At 39.4% G+C, this 18,230-nt stretch overlaps 1 protein-coding gene across 12 annotated transcripts in view; it reads right to left on the reverse strand.

Annotated features, from left to right (window-relative positions):
* The window catches only part of CRIM1 (cysteine rich transmembrane BMP regulator 1), a 186,843-nt gene that overhangs the window by 61,256 nt on the left and 107,357 nt on the right, over positions 1 to 18,230 (reverse strand). For all 12 annotated transcript variants that reach the window (XM_072767305.1, XM_072767313.1, XM_072767304.1 and 9 more), the window contains 2 exons: positions 12,011 to 12,193; positions 9,419 to 9,616 (listed from right to left, as the gene is read on the reverse strand). In XM_072767305.1, coding sequence (XP_072623406.1) covers positions 9,419 to 9,616; positions 12,011 to 12,193 — 381 coding nt within the window. The remainder of the gene's footprint in view (positions 1 to 9,418; positions 9,617 to 12,010; positions 12,194 to 18,230) is intronic.

Consider the following 18,230-nt stretch of genomic DNA (forward strand, 5'->3'; position numbering starts at 1 on the left):
CTTGTTTTCTTAACAATGGTCAAACTAATGGTGCCAAGTTCACAGTATAAAAGCACAGGTATAGGCAAATAGCAAGTACCAAAGACCCAAACAAGCATTAAATATACCTTGCTTGGTTCCAAAGCAGATCCAAAGCAGCCTCAAATTATATCATGCACGTATACTTTTTCAAAAGGGAGGAAATGAAGGCCAAGGTAAATTTTTAGAAGAAAAGAATTTACTGGAGCCAGTAAATGGGATGAGGTCAGCACCCAGAGCACATGCTGTGAGGTCCTGCCTGGTTGGGACGTAGCTCACAGATACAGCTCTTGGTTTGCTCCAGTAGCCAAGGTGAAGAGTCAAATCTAGACTGCTCAGGACTCTAAGACTCCCCAAGAGCCAAGTACTTGTTGGCCTCAGAACTTTATTGGGGATTCCTGATTGTGTTTCACAATGGCACTGCAAAATAAAAGACAGAGCCTTGTACTGAATCTTATTTTCGATTGGTGACCAGCATTAATTACATTTTGTGGTCTCTGGTCTGGACCCCTGAATTGGTCTCTGTTTCAAACAAATGTGATAAATCCAGCTAATCTCTCAGGTGTGAAAGTAAAATTCACTTGATGTGTAAATAGGTATTCTGTAGGTACAAATGGTAATTTGGTCTAACTGCTAATAATTCAACTTGAATTAAAAAAATGCCAAGGCATTACCATCACTTCATGCTTCTGACAAATTTCAAAAAGTTACTCAATGTTCATGATCACTGATTACCTACTGAGTTTAGAATAAACTGATGGTAGGTCCCCTGGACTATGGTGTGGCACAGCTGAGTCCCTGGTAGACTTCCCAGTGCATGCTGATGGTTATGGGGAGCATTTAGGAGTCCCAGACGGAGATGAGGACATATGAATGTCATTCAGCTCCCTGCCCCCTCAGGATCTACCTCTAATGGAAGATCCACAAATGGCTAAGGGACACTCTTTAGTAGACATTTTCACTCCTGATTTTTTTTTTTTAATAATAACACTGTAGCACACATTTTATACACCGAGTGACATTTTATCTTCAACAATCAGACACAGCACAGGAAATACTCTAAAGAGGGCCTCTAAAACAATTCACTGGGTTACAATCTCTAAAGCTAACCCTCATATATTAAATAATGTGAAATCATTTTGTTCTTATAAGATAAACTTAAGACCATACAGTGAAGTTTAAAATGGTACAACCAGAAGTGGAGTTAGAGAGCTAGGATATTAAAAATAAATCTTGTAGGAATCACTAAGTCTCTTAAAAGAGTTATTTCTACAGGGAAATTATTTTAGTCTAATTTATTTGAAAATATGAATGGAGCACCTGTAACATCATAAAAATGTTGTAATACATGACCATTTAAATAAATGCTTCTAGCCCCTAAAAGTCATAAAAATACTATGTAGTAAGTGAATTGATTTTTTAAAAAATAAACACACCAGGAGTTATACTTACAAATAAGTTGTTATTGCTAAAAGCACACTTTCAGAGGCTATATGCTTGTGCTAAAATGCTATTCATGTTAAAATTCTATTTGAAGCTTCTCTTTTAGAGTAGCTTTTCAGAGCAAATTACTATGTCATAGAAGACAAAGTACCTTTATTTTACTGTCCCTTTCTGCTTCCCCTGAACGATTTTACTGAGCTAGATCATCCACTTTTTTTCACGAGACTTAGACATGAATGACTCTGACTATTTCCTAGAGTCTGATAAACCTTTAAAGTCAGGGGTCTGAGAAGCTACGGGCATTCAAAAGGATGTGCCACAAGCTCTAATACCAGTTCCAACAGAGAAGTACCAAAAATGCCCTGAATGATTGTATTTCTGCAGGAACTGCGCAGTTTTCCCAGAGAACTATTTTGAAAGGAAAAACACTTCACTTGGATATGTAAACCTTGGTACATTTAAAAATAATTTCGCTACTTTATCATTGGACCTTATATTGGTATAAACAAACAAGCTTCATATGAAAAGTGCTGCGTTGAGAACACAGGTCTCAGGTGTGTTGAGACCATTCCATTTCCTAGAACAGAGGTAAACCGTGGAAGGAGATGAAGATGAGGATTTTAAAATAAGATGGTCTAATAGAGTCATGGTTAGGTAAAGCTGAAAATCTCTGAAAAGCTAGACAATGTGATTATTAGTTAAAATGTTAAATTCTATCAAACTGACAAAAGATAAAAGGAAACCAATTCTGCTACTTCTGAGTCAATGGTTATTCCATAAAGAAAATGAGATCTTTTTTAAAGTCCACGAGTCTTTTCTGACGGGCATGTTTCTTAATAACCTTCATTAACTTCTGTTTGGTTGCCTAAGAGTTGTCTCTTATCCAAAAAAAGTTTAACACAGTCTCAGTAGAGATTGTGTTTATTTAAGCTTGTTGGAAAAACATTCCTATCATTTCAAGAATGACTAAATATTTTTCATTCACATAGTTAGCATTCCAGACTATGTTTTCCTGCCTCTGTTGATTAGATGAAAATTAGCAGGCCCAAGTCTAAGCTATTAGATTCAATTATTATCTGCGTAGGAAAATTAGGAGACACCTAGCAATAATGCCCTTTTAGGTATGGGAAGTCGATAGCAGGAGAAATAAACAGCAACCTGCCCCTCGCAGGCCACATCCCCAGGAAAATGCTTAAGAGCCGGGGTTGCTGGAAGCTGTGAAATCAGAGGCAGAGGTTTTTCTAATCATGTGTTTCATAATACGCTCTGAACAATAATATTCTAATGTTACTTGAAATATCTAAGGCTATTTTAAATTACTGGAGAAAACCAAAATATTATGAAATTCATTCAAGAAAAATTTTTGATGCTTTAGGTTAAAAACCTACCTAGGTTAACACACAGTCATCTGCTGTGCATTTGTTACCCAACACAGGACCTTATTTGGACAAGCTAAAAAACAGACTGTGCTGTATTTTAATTCCCATTTATGGAATGAGTTTCCAGGACACTTAGAGTTAAAAGATGAAACAGCATGCCTAACGGTCTTTGCGATATTACGAGTATTTTATTATTCTTGGCCTACTAATAATAGCACCGTAGATGGCACTGAAGCAATACCACCCATAAACTGAGTTTTGATCCCTGTTTGATGTATCAGAATGTTAATATCATGTGACCTCGTGGCATCTTTGACTTCACTGCCTTTTGGGTCAGCGAAACTATGCTTGACTCCTTGCCACAGAAGCAGTAGCTTAATCATTTGAGATACTGTTCAGTGAGGAAGTATTATGGGCAGGGCTGGAAACATTTTTTCTTGTTTTAAGGAATTCCCACCCAGATATGTGCCTGGTACAGACTTTTCTGGCAGCCCAGTAGAAAATTCATTTGAAGGGCGGTTTGATTCAAGTGATATCATCAGCATTTATGGGATAGAATATAATGTTCCTATAAAATTAGGATTGATAATGAGGAGGACAGTATGTTTGACAGACCTCCAGTCCCCTGGAGGTACACAGCATGCACTCTACTCGGTGAGCTGATATTGCAGTGGCTTACTAGAGCCACACAGGTCAAGAAAAGCCTCATGTTCTTCAACACTGTCTCAAGTAGGATCAGGATTACTCAAGTAAGAGATCCAAGAAAGCCAGGGGCTGGGACAAAAGACGGCTGATTGTTTCAATCACATTCTATTCTAAGTCCAGAGAATTAGAATCAATGCAGAAGGCAGCTCTTAACCTTCTACTTCAAGAATTGGTTTACTTCAGGTTAGGGGAATTATTAGGCCTTTCTGAAACTTCGTTCAGTTTCATAAAATAACTCTGCAAATAAGACACATGTTAAGTTTTTATTATGGAAAATTTTTTTCATATACTGAAGTAAATAGCATAATATGACAGATCCTTATATACCTAATATCTAGCTTTGATAAACTACAAATAACTCTTTGATTTCTTGAGATGGGAAATAGATTTGCTTTTGTTTCAGAGAAACAGAGCTAGTTGAAAAAAACTAGCCATTTGCCAGACTCTTCATTTTATGAGGTTATTTCCATGAGGCATGGAATTTATTTACTGGAAATCTAAGTCGTAATATTGAATATTACCTTATAAAATATTACCCACGTTGTTCCTAATTTTGAAAGGTGATACTCTTGGTGTTGGCTCTGAAATCCCCCAGGTCATCAAAACAAACAAATCCTTCCAGCAGGAGACTGTACACACTGGGCTCGAAGAACACTTAGGTCACAGTGGCCACCTGGGTGGGGTCCAGCCATAGCCCAAGATGCACAGCAGATTAGGCTTGACATTAAGACTTCTAAGTGACAATGAAATTCTCATCTCTTGCATCAGGTATGGTAGCCAACCTGGCCTCACACCTGTTCACATTTCTTGCATTTTTCTTATTGAGTCATCAAGGGCATGTCATATATACCTTAGAGCCAAAATTTTCTTCCCCAACACCTATCTTACCTTTAATTATAAAATAGATTTTTTTTTTTAATGGAAAGTAGTACTATGTCCTTAAAGGACATCCCTCTGACATTAAGAATCAGCATAGGCAGCACTGATATCTGATGTTATTGAGAAAAAAAGTATTTTCAATATTGAATTGTGACATTAAAATTCTAGCTGACGTACAAGGCAGCAGCACCTATATGCTCACAAGGCAGATCTTAAGAGCGGTACATTAAACATGACATTGAGCATTATTAGCCTTGTAGAGTCTGCGGAAGTCCCACTTAAATTCTGTGATTCTGGACACGGGCTCAATTGAAGAGAGATGAGCTGCCATTTACAAACCAGTGCTGGAAGGCCCCTTGGCTGCCCTGGGAAGGAGTCGAGAGCTCAGTGCTTATCAGGAGGATGAACGGTCAACGTAAAGCTAAATGGTCTAACTTGCCTGTAGACATCTGGGCCCACTGTGTGCCAAACACACTCCATCTAACACTCTGCTTTCTATTCTCAGAGTGTATTTTCAAATAAAAGCATCCTAACATTATTCTTGCCTCATCTAATCAGCGTTAAGAAACCCTCTATCAGGGTACGCCACCTCATGAGCTAAGAAGAACATCTAGAAGATGAGTTTGCTTGATTTCCTTCTCCAGGCTCTCCCTCTCTCCCTTGCTTGCTTGCTCACTCATCATTTATTCATTTAACAACTTCTGAGCCTCTACTTACATGTCAGGTGCTGTTTTACAGATTCAAAAGAATATGCTAAGTTCCTAGCTCATGGGGGAGTAGCTTCTTTCAGGCCACTGTGACCCTAGAGTACAGCACATGGTCTGTCTCAGAGGTAGGACACCTGCAGGGTCTGGAGCCAATGCTCTGAGAATATACTGCTCTGCCATTTTTGAGCTGTATGACCTTGGGCAAATTACACAACCTCTCAACTTTGGGTTCTATGATGATAAATTAGGACAGTGCTACCAGAGGGAAATTGTGATGATCAAATGAGCTGTTGCTCTTAAAGCACTCAGGCTGGCTCAGTCAGTGTGTGAGAAATGTTAGCTACTGTCATTCTGGGCTATAAATAAGATGACACAAACGGTGCTAGATGCTGAGGAAGACCTAATTCTGCCACCTTCCTTTTCAGTTTTTAGGTTTTGTTTTTTTTTTAAAGATTTATTTATTTTAGAGACAGAATGAGAGAGTGAGCACGCATGTACTTGTGCACTGCAGGGAGGATGGCGTGTGGGGAAGAGTCTCAAGCAGACTCTCTGCTGAGCATGGAGCTCGATGTGGAGCTCGATCACATGACCCCGAGATCATGACCTGAGCTGAAATCAAGAGTTGGATGCTCAACTAACTGCACCACCCAGGGGCCCCTGTGTCTTCAGTTTTTAAGGAGATAAAGACATATCTCCCATTTGTACACTTAAATTGCAAACTTTATATAGTACTCCATTCTCTTCTATCCTAGCTCTTTAAGAAGGGCCAGAAAATTTAAATCATGCAATTGAAGAAGAAGAAGAAATGGAGAGAGAAGCCAGCAGAACAAAACCCAAGAATACAATCAGTAACAGACTTACAGAACAGGATGGCTTATCTATATACCTGAATTGGGTGTTGACAATAACTTGGTAAGACTCAATCATAAGAGTACTTAAGAGCCAATTTAAAAAGCACTTAGGTACTTGTGAATCAAGTTAGCTGTCAAGTAATAGCTGAGTCTTGAAGGGCCCCCAGGTTCCAGTCCCCAGTCCTCTGGGAGTAACCAAACACACGGTGTTGTCACTTGGAAGGTATGGGTCTCCAGTAACAACATGCTCACAGCAAAGTCTGCCCTCCCTGCAGGTCCTGACCTATCATATTTGGTAACACATAATTTATCCAACCACAATCTTTGTGTGGGCTCTTTAATCTAATTTCAGGCTCTGACTATGTACCACCAGACTGCAGCTAATAGAGTGAAGGCCAGCATTTGTTATGCAATTGTGCACAGAGGAATTTATTGTGTACACACTGCATAAACACCAGTGTTTCTGGTTTTCTCCAAATAATTGTGGCTGTTATTTATCACACATTAACACCTTACTTTTTTCTTATTTCATCTAATCTTTTCACTATTCTGAGAACACTTGAAACTCTACTTAAATATGCTGCTGACAAAGGTATTTTCAAACAATTTCAGAAATGTCTTTTCTTGGGTCCTCTAAACTAAGTAATAAGATTCATTTGCCTTGCATTATTTTATAAGTTTATTATTATTAAACCTTTTAGTATTTATTCTTAAGCTGTGCACTATTTTTTGATCCCATACCAAAAGAATCTCTGTCTTCCTTATTATGTCTTAAAAATGAGCAAGGACAGTCTTAAATGAAACTCACACTTAAGAACAAAAAAAAACCCAAGAAACTCAAGATAATTTAGTTCTCTGAAGACAAGAAAATGGAATGCAGTAAAAGCTAGATTAAAGAGAAAAGAGGAATGGAGATTGGCAGAAACTTGAAATTAAGACACTAAGCTCTGGTCAGAAGGTTGTCTGGACACAAGGCTTGGGAAGGAGATCTGTGTTGGGTCTCAAAGGCATCATTCCCCCTGCAGTCCTCAAACTGCCACCCCATTCCTGTCTCCCCCTAACACAGTGGCCAGAACCAGAGATGAAGGAAGGTGAATAAGGAAACTGAAAATAAGGACAAGAGCAAACAGACAACATCTAGGAATGTGGGACCCAGATAGAAAGTAGCTGAATCTGACAAGACTTCTGTATCCCATCACATTTATGTAATGACCACTGACCTTGGAGGAAATTACCTACATGTCTCTACTTTAGTTTCTTCATCTTTAAAATGAGATGATGAGGCCTTCAGCACAATGTTATCAAGAAGATTAAATAACATCAGGTACAAATACAAAGCACTTAACCCCAGAGTAGCTAAATACAGGCACATCTTTTCTCCTGGTTTAATTTAAAACAGACTAAAATATTTTCTCTGACTTTAACAAGGAGTTGTCTCTTATTTATCTTTGCACCCAGTGCTGTATTTGGACGATCAGAAGTTCTTAATATATCTTAGGAAATTAACAGCTGACCCACACTATCACTCCTTCCTCAAACAGTGGAAGATTAGATTATAACTCCACACAGATGCTGTGAGCCCAAGCTCTAAGTAATCACTCTAACATTCACTCCCTATCCAAATATCCACATGATGTAGGAATCGATCGGTCTGAGATGTTTCACACACAGACATTCCTATTCACGGACAGTTTGCCTGCTTCAGCACTGCAGTGGTAGGTAGCTTAATGCATGCAAAAGGGCTTGCCTTCCCTTCATTTACTTTCAGACAGAAGACCTTAATTTTTTTTATAATTTTTTTTATAATTTTTTTTAAGCTTTTTATAAGCTTAATTTTTTTTATAAGCTTTTTTTTTTTTATAAGACTCATGAAGTTAAAGGATTAGTGTTTGCTGGTTAATACATGTAGGCTTTAAATTTCTCTTAAAGTTATCACGTACATATATGTACTTAAGTTTATTTCAATTTGACAGAAGACTGTCTGTCCCCAATTCTCAGGGAAAGATATTTCCACCTCTGTTTCAGCAAGGCACCCTTTCTCATAAAGCCGACCGTATACCATCATATGTATTTCCATCCACTCCTTTTTCCGGCACTGAAACACTGCTTTTAGGGGATGGGAGGAGTGTATGTGTGAGGGGTGGGTGATTTCCACAAAACTGGTCATCTGGAAGCTATAAACTTTTGGAGTGTGGCAGCTGTACTCTGAGCAGAGTAATGGTAAGGGATTTGGTGATGTCAATAGACCTGGAGTCCTCCAGCTTAAATTTTTATATGATTTTTAAGTTTTTTATACTTCTAAGCCCTCAGAGGTTAAAAAACCTAGTCAGGCAAACTCTGAAGTCTGAGTTTCTTACAATTTAGGTAGAAGCAAAAGACTTCTTGATATAGGATTTAGTCAAATGAATCGTTTTTTTAAAGATTTTATTTACTTGAGAGAGAGCAGGGCAGAAGGGCAAAGGGAGAGAGATAAAGAGTCTCAAACACACTCTGAACTGAGCACTATGTGGGGCTCAATCCCAGGATCTTGAGAAAATGATCTGAGGAGACACCAAAAGTTGGCTGGAGAGTCGGCCACTCAACCAACTGCGCTCCCCAGGCGCCCCTAGTCAAATGGGTTTCTGAAAAGGGCTGTCAGTTCCTTAATAGCTGGTTTAAAAAATTCTAGAAGGATCCATCTTCAACATGATCCACTGTAGTTCATTTTACTATGCAAATGTGCTTCTTAATGATGGATACTCTCTATTGGATCTGTCACTGTAAATATTCACTCTCTGATCTGTACTAACAGACACAGAGGATTAAGGCTGACTTGAATGTGTAAAGAAACTTCCCAGGATGGGGGAAATGGGCTGGAATAGGGCTTGGGAAAGGCTAACCCAGGAGGCCTTGGGCTACTCTCCATTAAAACAGAAAGAGAGCTAGTGAATGCAGGCAACCAAGACCTAAGTAAAAGCCTCAGGATACCAGAAGCAGAATGGATGCTCAGAGTGAAGGCAGTGGGGAGAGCAAACTACCTTTGATGGTTGCAGGCTTTTCCTCTAGCCATCACGACTCCTAGGCTCATGGAAACATCATAAATCAAACATGCTATGCTTGAGTCATGGGTCTTATTTCCCATTCTATTTCACCGCGTTGACCTTTGGATGCTAATTAGGCTTGAAGTGAACTGAAATGTATATATTCTTATATTGTCAAAGTATTGAGATAAGCATATTTGTGACAGTAAAATAAAGACCACACCGTTCTCACACTAAATTTGCAACATTTGCCCCAAACGATTAGTTTTGGCTGTATAATAAATTCATCTGCAACTGGTAACAGCATGAAGCAGACATTATGCCCGAGGAAATAAAAAACAAACAAGCACATACTGGCAGAAGCTTATCCAACATGAGACACTGGCCAGGGACTCATTAGAATCAACAAGGCTTACCTTCACACACAGGGCAACACTCGCCAGGCACTTTGACGGGGTTCATGCAGCTCTGCCCACAGGCCGTGGCCACACAGTGGGGCTCTCCATTGATACACTGGCAGAAAGTGCAGTCGTCTTCTCGCCACCGGTCCCCGTGTGCGCGGATCTGGCCATTGGCATAGCAGCCAGCAGGATTATTAAAAGGATACACCGGATCTAAATGAAAGATGTAAGTTCCAAGTAAGATGGAGGGCATTTTCAATCTCATCTCTGCCTGCCCCGGAGACATTTTCCCCAGGTTCTAGGCATCAGGTGTCTCCAGGGGGACACACAAAAGCAGCTGTCATACTGAATTCACATCCACCCAACCTGACACTGCAGATGGGGCAGGGGATCTGTAGCATAAGAATCAATGTGCAAGTGTTGCCACTTAACACAGTTGCAAAGCTCTGTGGACAGAGCTGTGGGTGGATAATTACAAAAGGCAAGTCCATTTTAGGCTCTTGACAAAGTCGATTTTTATGTTTATTATGCTTTAATCTCACCACCTGTAAAGTGGAAGAATAATGCCCCCTGTCCAACTCAGAGAGATACTGTGGCTTCTTGGATAACTTAACTCTATCTCAGGGCACCTGGAGATCCAGGTGAGGGGTATAGCAGGCACCTGCTATGGCCTTATTCATGACAAGGCTGGTTAAGACATACTGTGGATCATTGCTTGTACCCTGGAGGGAAGGCTGTGAACCCAGGCCATTTTTTTCCCCATGAACTGGGTGGCCAAACAGTAGCCAAGGTTGGGGAACAAAAGTAGCCAAGGTTACTGTAAAAAAACAAAAAATGTTTTCTGACATTACTGACCAGGCAGGATGTACAGACTGCATACAAAATCCCCAACTACCATTACAACAAGAGCAACCAGATAAACCACTCAATTTTCTTTTTCAGAAACACATAAAATCTGGCTTCGAAAAGTAAAGGCTGCGGAGCTGGGAGGAAAATCCAGGCAGTTATGAGTTTGGTCCTCTTTAGTCTAAAGAAGTAACAGCATTAATAAGAATGTTAGAACGCCAAAAGTTAAAATAATGCAGTCACAGCTTTAGAAAGTCAGTCTGCCAGAAATGGAAGCAGCCAAAAGACCTGAGCTAGATAAGACTTTATAAATTTCTTTATAAAAAATATTATACTGCATACTTCATTTCTACTCTGAGCCTGGATCTCAATTCCAGGAAGTGAGACATAACCGGATCCGTGCCCAGACAACTCATTATGATTATTACACAGAGGTTCCTATCTGTGTTTTTACACCACCAACTGCTACATAGTTTCAGAGACTCTTACAAACTGGGGCCAGCTAGGGAACAGATCATTTGGAAAGGTTAAAAGTTTGATGCGATTTTTAAAAAATTAATCCCCAATGACATCTAAAAAGTGAACCACCTTTCTCCTATGTTGGCTAAAATAATTGCTAACAGGAGAAAGAATTTCCTTGTTATAAACAATTGTTCAATGTTAGGAATGCAGTTTGTATACTTTAAACATTTTCAGATCTTCAGTATTATGCAGTAAACAGCTCACACATTGAACAGGATTTTAGGAAAACAAAAAGGTATGGAGCGTGGCATGACATTTTGTCCTCCCGTTTCCCGTGCATACATAAAGGCAGGGTGAACTTCAGACACGAGACTGACAGGTCTGATTCCAGACTGAAGGCCTGTGACCCTGTCAGTCAGGACAAGAAGGCTCATGTGACTCTCCTTTCTGGGGAACCAGTGTGATGTGGTCACAGCAGAGACACAGTTAGGTGTGGGGGTATCATTCCTGGTTTTATTATAAACTCAAACTGATTCTAGTTTTCTAAACTTCAGTTTCCTAATAAGCCTTAAAATGTGTTGGTTATAGTGAATGGATATTCAGAATTATTATTCTGAAATGTTTATTATTTATAAATATCTGAGATGGGAAGATAAAGCCTTTTGGAGGAACATGAAACTACTACTTCTTGGGAGGGGTGAGAAAGCTGGCCCCTGAGAACCTTCCACCCAGGGCCACACCTGACACTTGGCTGGGCCTTAAGCTGGTGTCACCACCATGCCACACAGCCCACTCTCACCAACACACGTGTTTGAGGGGTAGGCAGCTGATTCCTGATCTACCTGAAGGGGTAGAGTATGGGTGATGGAAAGTAAATAGGACAAGCTCCTCTCTGAGCTGAATCTGAGATGGTCAGAGATTAGGGCTGGCTTGTTCTAGCTAAACAATCTGAGGAAAGCAGGGAGGGAATTTCTGAAGAGAACTTCCCCAGAACTTACTGAAGAACTAACTGCTGGAACCACAGGGAAGTAACTAATAGCACTTCTGGGAAATCTCATGCTGAGCTGTATAAATAGGTGGCCCACTGTCTACTGCCAGGATGTAATTTCCCTTGGGGAGAGATTTTCACACAGTTTACCTGGCATTACCAAAGTCCTAAAAGATGGATCGTGACGTCATAAAAAGGGAACTTTTTCAATAATCCTCTACTTTTGGATGAGACTGAGTTGGGTTGATTTTGATATTAAAACTCTGAGCCATGCATATTTTTATTAATCTTTAATTAGCACCCTTTCTTACCTTCACACACTGGGCAGCACTCTCCTTCGGGCACATAATACCTCTCGCAGTTCAGCTCACCACACTGGGCAGTGAAGCAGATGGAAACACCCCCCTGGCATCGACAGAATCGACAGTTGTCCATTCGAAACATATCCCCATCGTTATATTCCACGTTGTTGAATACACAGGCTGGCTTTGTTTCTGAAAGGAGTTAAAGCAAACAAAGTATATTCAAAATCATTTCTGAATGGTGTCCTTTTGTTTTTCAAACAGCCTCAAGAAAATTCTGACAGCAAAAGGTTAAAATTTTACAGCAATTTACTAAACTCAATATGATTTTTTTAATAACAGAAGCAATAAGGCAATGCAAATGAAGTAAAATTTAAAAAATTACAATGCTATCCTCTTTGCCCCAAGGAACTGAAATTCTCCTTAACAAAATCTATACTGCCTTATTTACCCTTACTCCAAACAAAGGTACCCCTTTGACCATGAAATTCACCTATCTGAAATGTGCTTTAAAGAATTTGCATTTGTTTTGTTAAAGAATTCTCTGCCTTAAATCAATGATCATGTCTCTACATTAGGTTTTGTTCTGCCTCCAAAAATTTATTTAGGTCCTTTTGGAGGTGATGTTTTCATGTTCTTCCAGTGTTCTTTCCTAAATTCTTTTTTCTATCTAGCTTAATAATCTATAATTTTAATAGTACTTGGGACTTTAACAAAACACCACTCCACTTCATAGAAACAACTTAAATGTCTATGAACTGATGTTAAGGATAAACAAAATGTGGTATATCCACACAACAAAATACTTCTTGGCCATAAAAAGGGATGAAGTTCTGATATACACTATAACATTAATGAAACTTGCAAATATTATGCTAATTAATGAAGCCAATAAAAAAACCCCAACATATTGTATGGTTCTATTTATATGAAATGCCCATAATAGGCACATTTATAGAGACAAAAACTAGATTAGTTATTGCCTAAGACTGGGGGCTTTGAGGGCAAATGGAAAGTAACTGCTAATGAATGGAGAGCTTTTGTGGCGATTCATGAGTATTCTAAAATTGATTGTGATGATTACACAACCCTGTGAATGTACCATAAAACCACAGTCGTACAACTTAACTTGGTGAACTGTATGGTATGTGTCTAAATAAAGCTGGAAACATAAAAATACTCCCAAGCTGAAGAAAGTTCAGCTGATGTATGCTGTTTAATAAGGTGGGAAAAACTGGATTATAACACATGCACCTCTGATGGGCTTCTCTGTCCCAACGTTATTTAATATGTCACCTTGCATGTTCACAATTTTTAAAGAGACTTTCACTGCAATTTAATTTGAATATATTTGCACTTGATTTAATACTTAAGGACAATGACTTTCTGATCTGATTTTATAACAGTCCAGTGCAGAAGACAGAGCAAGTATTAATATCCACTTCTTTGATTAGGAGAATGAAACTTACAAGAGATTAGGTGTCTTGCCCAAAGTCACATAACGGGTATGAGGGGAGCGGGTATGAAGGGAGCAGTATATCCATGTTTACACAGGTGGCAAAAGTGCATGTGTGAAGGCTTCCCTACTGCTTGCTATATATGGTTTTCCTTTTTTTAGAAAATTAAGGTTATGTTACAAAGTAACATCTCATTACAGCTCAGAATTCTTCTATATCTTTCAGCTAACATACTAATCTGAGCTGGGACTGGAAGGAAAGGGCAGTCAGGAGTACTCTTACAAATCAAACTCGCACAATGTGCAGTGAGGTAAAACAGCATACTCTAACTGAACACGAGTGCCCATTCAAACTGAAGAAAAAAATGCATAAACCTGTCAATATCAATTACTTGGTTACATGAATTAGCCACATTTACCATCTCTATGAAGCTACAGATTTTGATGCAAGATTTGAGGAGGTGAGGAGGGAAGACTATGGTTATGAACAACGTTGCCCCTGAGAACCTTTCTGGTGGGGTGTGCAGAGGCTTCAGTGGGAGGGGATGCAGTTGATGAAGGACTTGGCAGTTAGGTCTCACCAGCTACAGAGAGCAAGGGGGAATATACAGAGAGCAAGGCGGTGGAATTCAAAGTTGAGGAACCCCCAAAAACCCAGCCTAGAAAATATAATCAGTTCTTTAGGATTAAAAAGAAAACCTCACACACAACATAAATGAGATCCCTGTCTGATATGGAGAGAAATTTATAGAGGCTCTTCAGAAAAATATATGATAAGATGATGGTAGTGTTCTTTGAGGATCAGTGACCAATTGCTCCCCTGCCTTTAGGGAATAGATGGGAATCTCAGAACAGTGTGGAGATTACCAGTACCCCTCTAAGAGGACAATTTAAGTGGCCGTGGAAATGAAAAATATTATAAGGAAATAATTTACTATGTAATTTGCATTTCTCAATATGGAGATGCATAGAAGTGTCTTTTTAGTGATTTTTGTGCTTGTTCTGTGTCTGCCCAATTAAATCTTAAATTCTGGAATCTTCTGTTCCCTCTTTAATATATTCCAGAATTCCTGAAAAATAACCTTATAGTATAGATGGTTAATAAACTTTACTGCCTGCCAAATTACACTGATTGGCAGATGGTGACAGGCATATAATTTTAGTGAAGGAAAAGACTAAAACACAGAACTTTGTATCAAATGTGAAAGTGGAAGAAAAATCCAAATAGATACACTTCTATTGCTTTTTCTCTTTAATCTCTCAGTAGGTAAAGGCCAGTATCTGGTCTCTGGTCTCATTTCACTGTGAGTGAGCTATGTAGGAAACCCAGTGGGTGGACAGCATAAACCAAAAGAGAGACAACTATGTGTCAGATGAGACACATCTGAAAAATTCTCCATATGTCAAGAGCAAACAGATAGATTGCAAAGACAGGGTACATGCAATCCTACATACCTGAAGAAGAAAAAGCCCTTTTCCATGGGGGAAGGAAGTGTGTGCACTACAGTACACCCAAGATCTATTTCAGGATAAAGGAAAGGGAGCAAGCCTTATAAAGGACTGCAAAAAGTGATAGCCCTCTTAAGTAAGATCAGCTTGATAAGGCCCCCAGGAACACAACAGGTGGTCAATAAGTGCATAATGAGAAATATTTCTTTCAAAGTGTAGTATTCTCTTCATTACTGTAGAAGTAAATATTATGTCTCTAGAAACATTACTGAGCATTATAGCTATACAGATAATGGGTTCTCAATAGATGTTTCTGCACTAATTTCCGTCTTAGAAGACTGTAGGTCTGAGTTTTCTATGCCAAATTTTTACACAAAGAGCAAGCCAACGTTGGGTATGGCTCTCCCGTGACTGGTGAATTTCACATATTGGTGTCTGATGCTGGAAGAGTTAGTTATTAACTCAAACTGAGATGCTCTGTTTTATTCAGATGTTTGTACATATACGTACACAACTGATCACATATCTAAGCAACCAGATGATCACTTCCACATTCTATGCTTGAGATTTCAAATCCAAACTCTTTCAGGAATTAGAGGGGTGGGCTAGTGTAAGACAACATGGTGTGTGTTAGCAAGATGGAGAACACTGCCCATGTAAAAGTAGAAGCCATCACTCAGTTCCAGCTGACTGATGATAAAACCTTTGTTTGTGGGCCTGAGCAGACACAGAACTGAAGGGACTTGAGACAGCTCTACTACTACTACTATGGAAGTCATCCTTCCAGCTAATGACCTTGATGACTTCTAAGTTTCCATACAAGGAGCTCAATCATACCACCTGTTGATTGGTTTCTAACCAGGCCTCTCCTGTAACCAACACCTCATAGGTCCTCCTTTTGCTTCTCATCAGAGAATACAGTCACAAACTGCCTGGATCTGGTTTGCAACTCTTCAGTCCCACCACCAAAATCAAACCAAACCAAAAAGAGAATAGTATTTGTGGAGAATATTCTATTCATTCACCCAGGCTAATGTTTTCAAAATTCAGGAGTTCTCAATTTCTCTGTGAACATTTTTAATCTCGTGCTTTCACTTGAATGCTTGTCTTAAAACACACACAGATGCACACACACACATGCCTCCCCCCCCCACACACACACACATACACACACACACAAGCATGTGGATCACCTTAATGGCAGCTTAGGAACTGAGAGCTGGTATGTCTATTTCTACACGTGGGGTTAATTATGTTCACATTTAGCCTACTTGGGGCACCTGGGTGGCTCAGTGGTTAAGCATCTGCCTTTGGCTCAGGTCGTGATCCTGGGGTCCTGTGATCCAGTCCTACATCAGGGTCGCCACAGGGAGCCTGCTTCTTCCTCTGTCTCTGCCTCTCTCTCAGTGTGTCTCTCATGAATGAACGAATAAATAAATAAATAAAATCTTAAGACAAAACAAAACCCGACAACATTCAGTCCACTGTCTCCTGAACTGGGCTTTCTAGAGCTATTCCTACATTTTAGGGAGTTCTCAAAATCCAAGGGACAGTGCTCTAGTCACCTAGGTTCCAGCTGTGTGTCACACTAATCTCTGAAAACTGTTTTCACTAAGTTGCATTTTAATATTTTGTTTTTGCTTTCTCTTGAGACAGAAAACCTCTACCCGCACTGATGGTATGAAAAAAACTAAGGATAGACCTAGTGCATCATCTAGAGCTTTTTAAATTTCCAGGTGAGGAGAAAGTTGCCCCTTCCAGTAGATTTCTTTCCTCTAAAAATAAGAATTGTGTATCTGACTCTATCTCCTTTTTTCACTTTGATGGCCAGGAGTTTGGGAGCATGGCTAATGTTTAGCCCTGGCAATTACAAAGACAGACACTTACGGCCTACGTACCTGTGGGCACTTACTTTTTGGTTTTCACTTTCAACTTTTACGTACAATTCTGTGATTCCTCCCTTTCTCATTAATATTTTACCATTATTACTTGTTTTTGCTATAAAGTTGCCTGAAATCTCTTGTAGATAAGCAAAGATTTATAAATATAAATATATTTATTTATAATTTATAAATTATAAATAAATATATTTATATTTATAAATATATAAATATTTATATTTATATCATCACTCTGCCTTTCTAAGTGATGACAATGAGTTTTTGATACGTAATATCCTCTAATGATGACCTTATGACAATAGTAAGATTTTTCTCATGGCACTAGGGGGGAGAAGGGCGCAAATATGCGCGCACACACACGCACATGTGCACACACAGGTGTGTGTGCGTGTGTTTATGTGTATGTATGTATATCTCAAAAGAAGTAAAATATAGACTTTGAGATAGAGTGTCTTTCAACATTATTGTTGGATTATGAATCTTCATGGCATTAAAGTTTTTAGTCCCACCCACAACTCAGTGACTAATATAGTAATAGAGACACTCTAACAGGACAATAAATAAAGCAAAGATGACCCAAGTTTGTGGTGGCAAGAAAGAGGCACCCCCCAAAACACAGAGAGTATGCTTGTCATCCCTTCATTTTCTCATGGCAGATGGCAAGTCCTATTCCTGGACTCAGAGCTCTACAAAAAGTGAAGCTATAAACAGGAGCAAGACACAAAGATTCATCTGAGGCCACTGAGGTGGGGTGCAGTAATTAGCTGTCTGAATCACATACACTGGGGTGAGAAGTGAAATTAACTTCCTAATAAGAAAGGCAGAACAATGAATTTCTTAAATCGAGATGCAAGGAAAGAAGAAAGGCACTCCTTTTCCTCACCCAGAGGAAACAACAACAAATTATATTACTAGTGGTGGTATTTCCAGGGGACGAATGACTTTTAAGCTTAATCTTCAGGAAGGGCACTAAAAGATGGAGGATTCCCACAAAGTCATCCCTCTATGGGCTGGTATTTAATAGTCACCTCTAGAGGGAACTAAGATGACATAAATCTGCTCATTTGCTCCCCCAAGAAAACCTGGGTGCCTTCTGTGAGGCAGACAATATGCTAACACCCACAGACACAAGGACAGACTCTCTGCCCTCTGGCGGTTCAGATTTGAGAATGAGAGACAGACATGAGAGTATTTGCAGAGTGAGGAGTCCTGGAAGGAAGCACATCTGAGATGCTAGGGGCCCAGGGGAAGGAGCAACTATTGGTCTCATATGGTAGGAGTTAAAGTCTCACAAAATGTCACCTACAATACACAGCGGTACCAGAGAAAAAGCTTGGCCACTGGCTGGTGTTGAGCATATACAGCTATAGGTGAGGAGAAACACTGAGAAGAAATTTCTGCACATGGAGCCTTTTCTGTACTT

This window comes from Vulpes vulpes, chromosome 8 (genome assembly GCF_048418805.1).
Source record: "Vulpes vulpes isolate BD-2025 chromosome 8, VulVul3, whole genome shotgun sequence".
Taxonomy (NCBI): Eukaryota; Metazoa; Chordata; class Mammalia; order Carnivora; family Canidae; genus Vulpes; species Vulpes vulpes.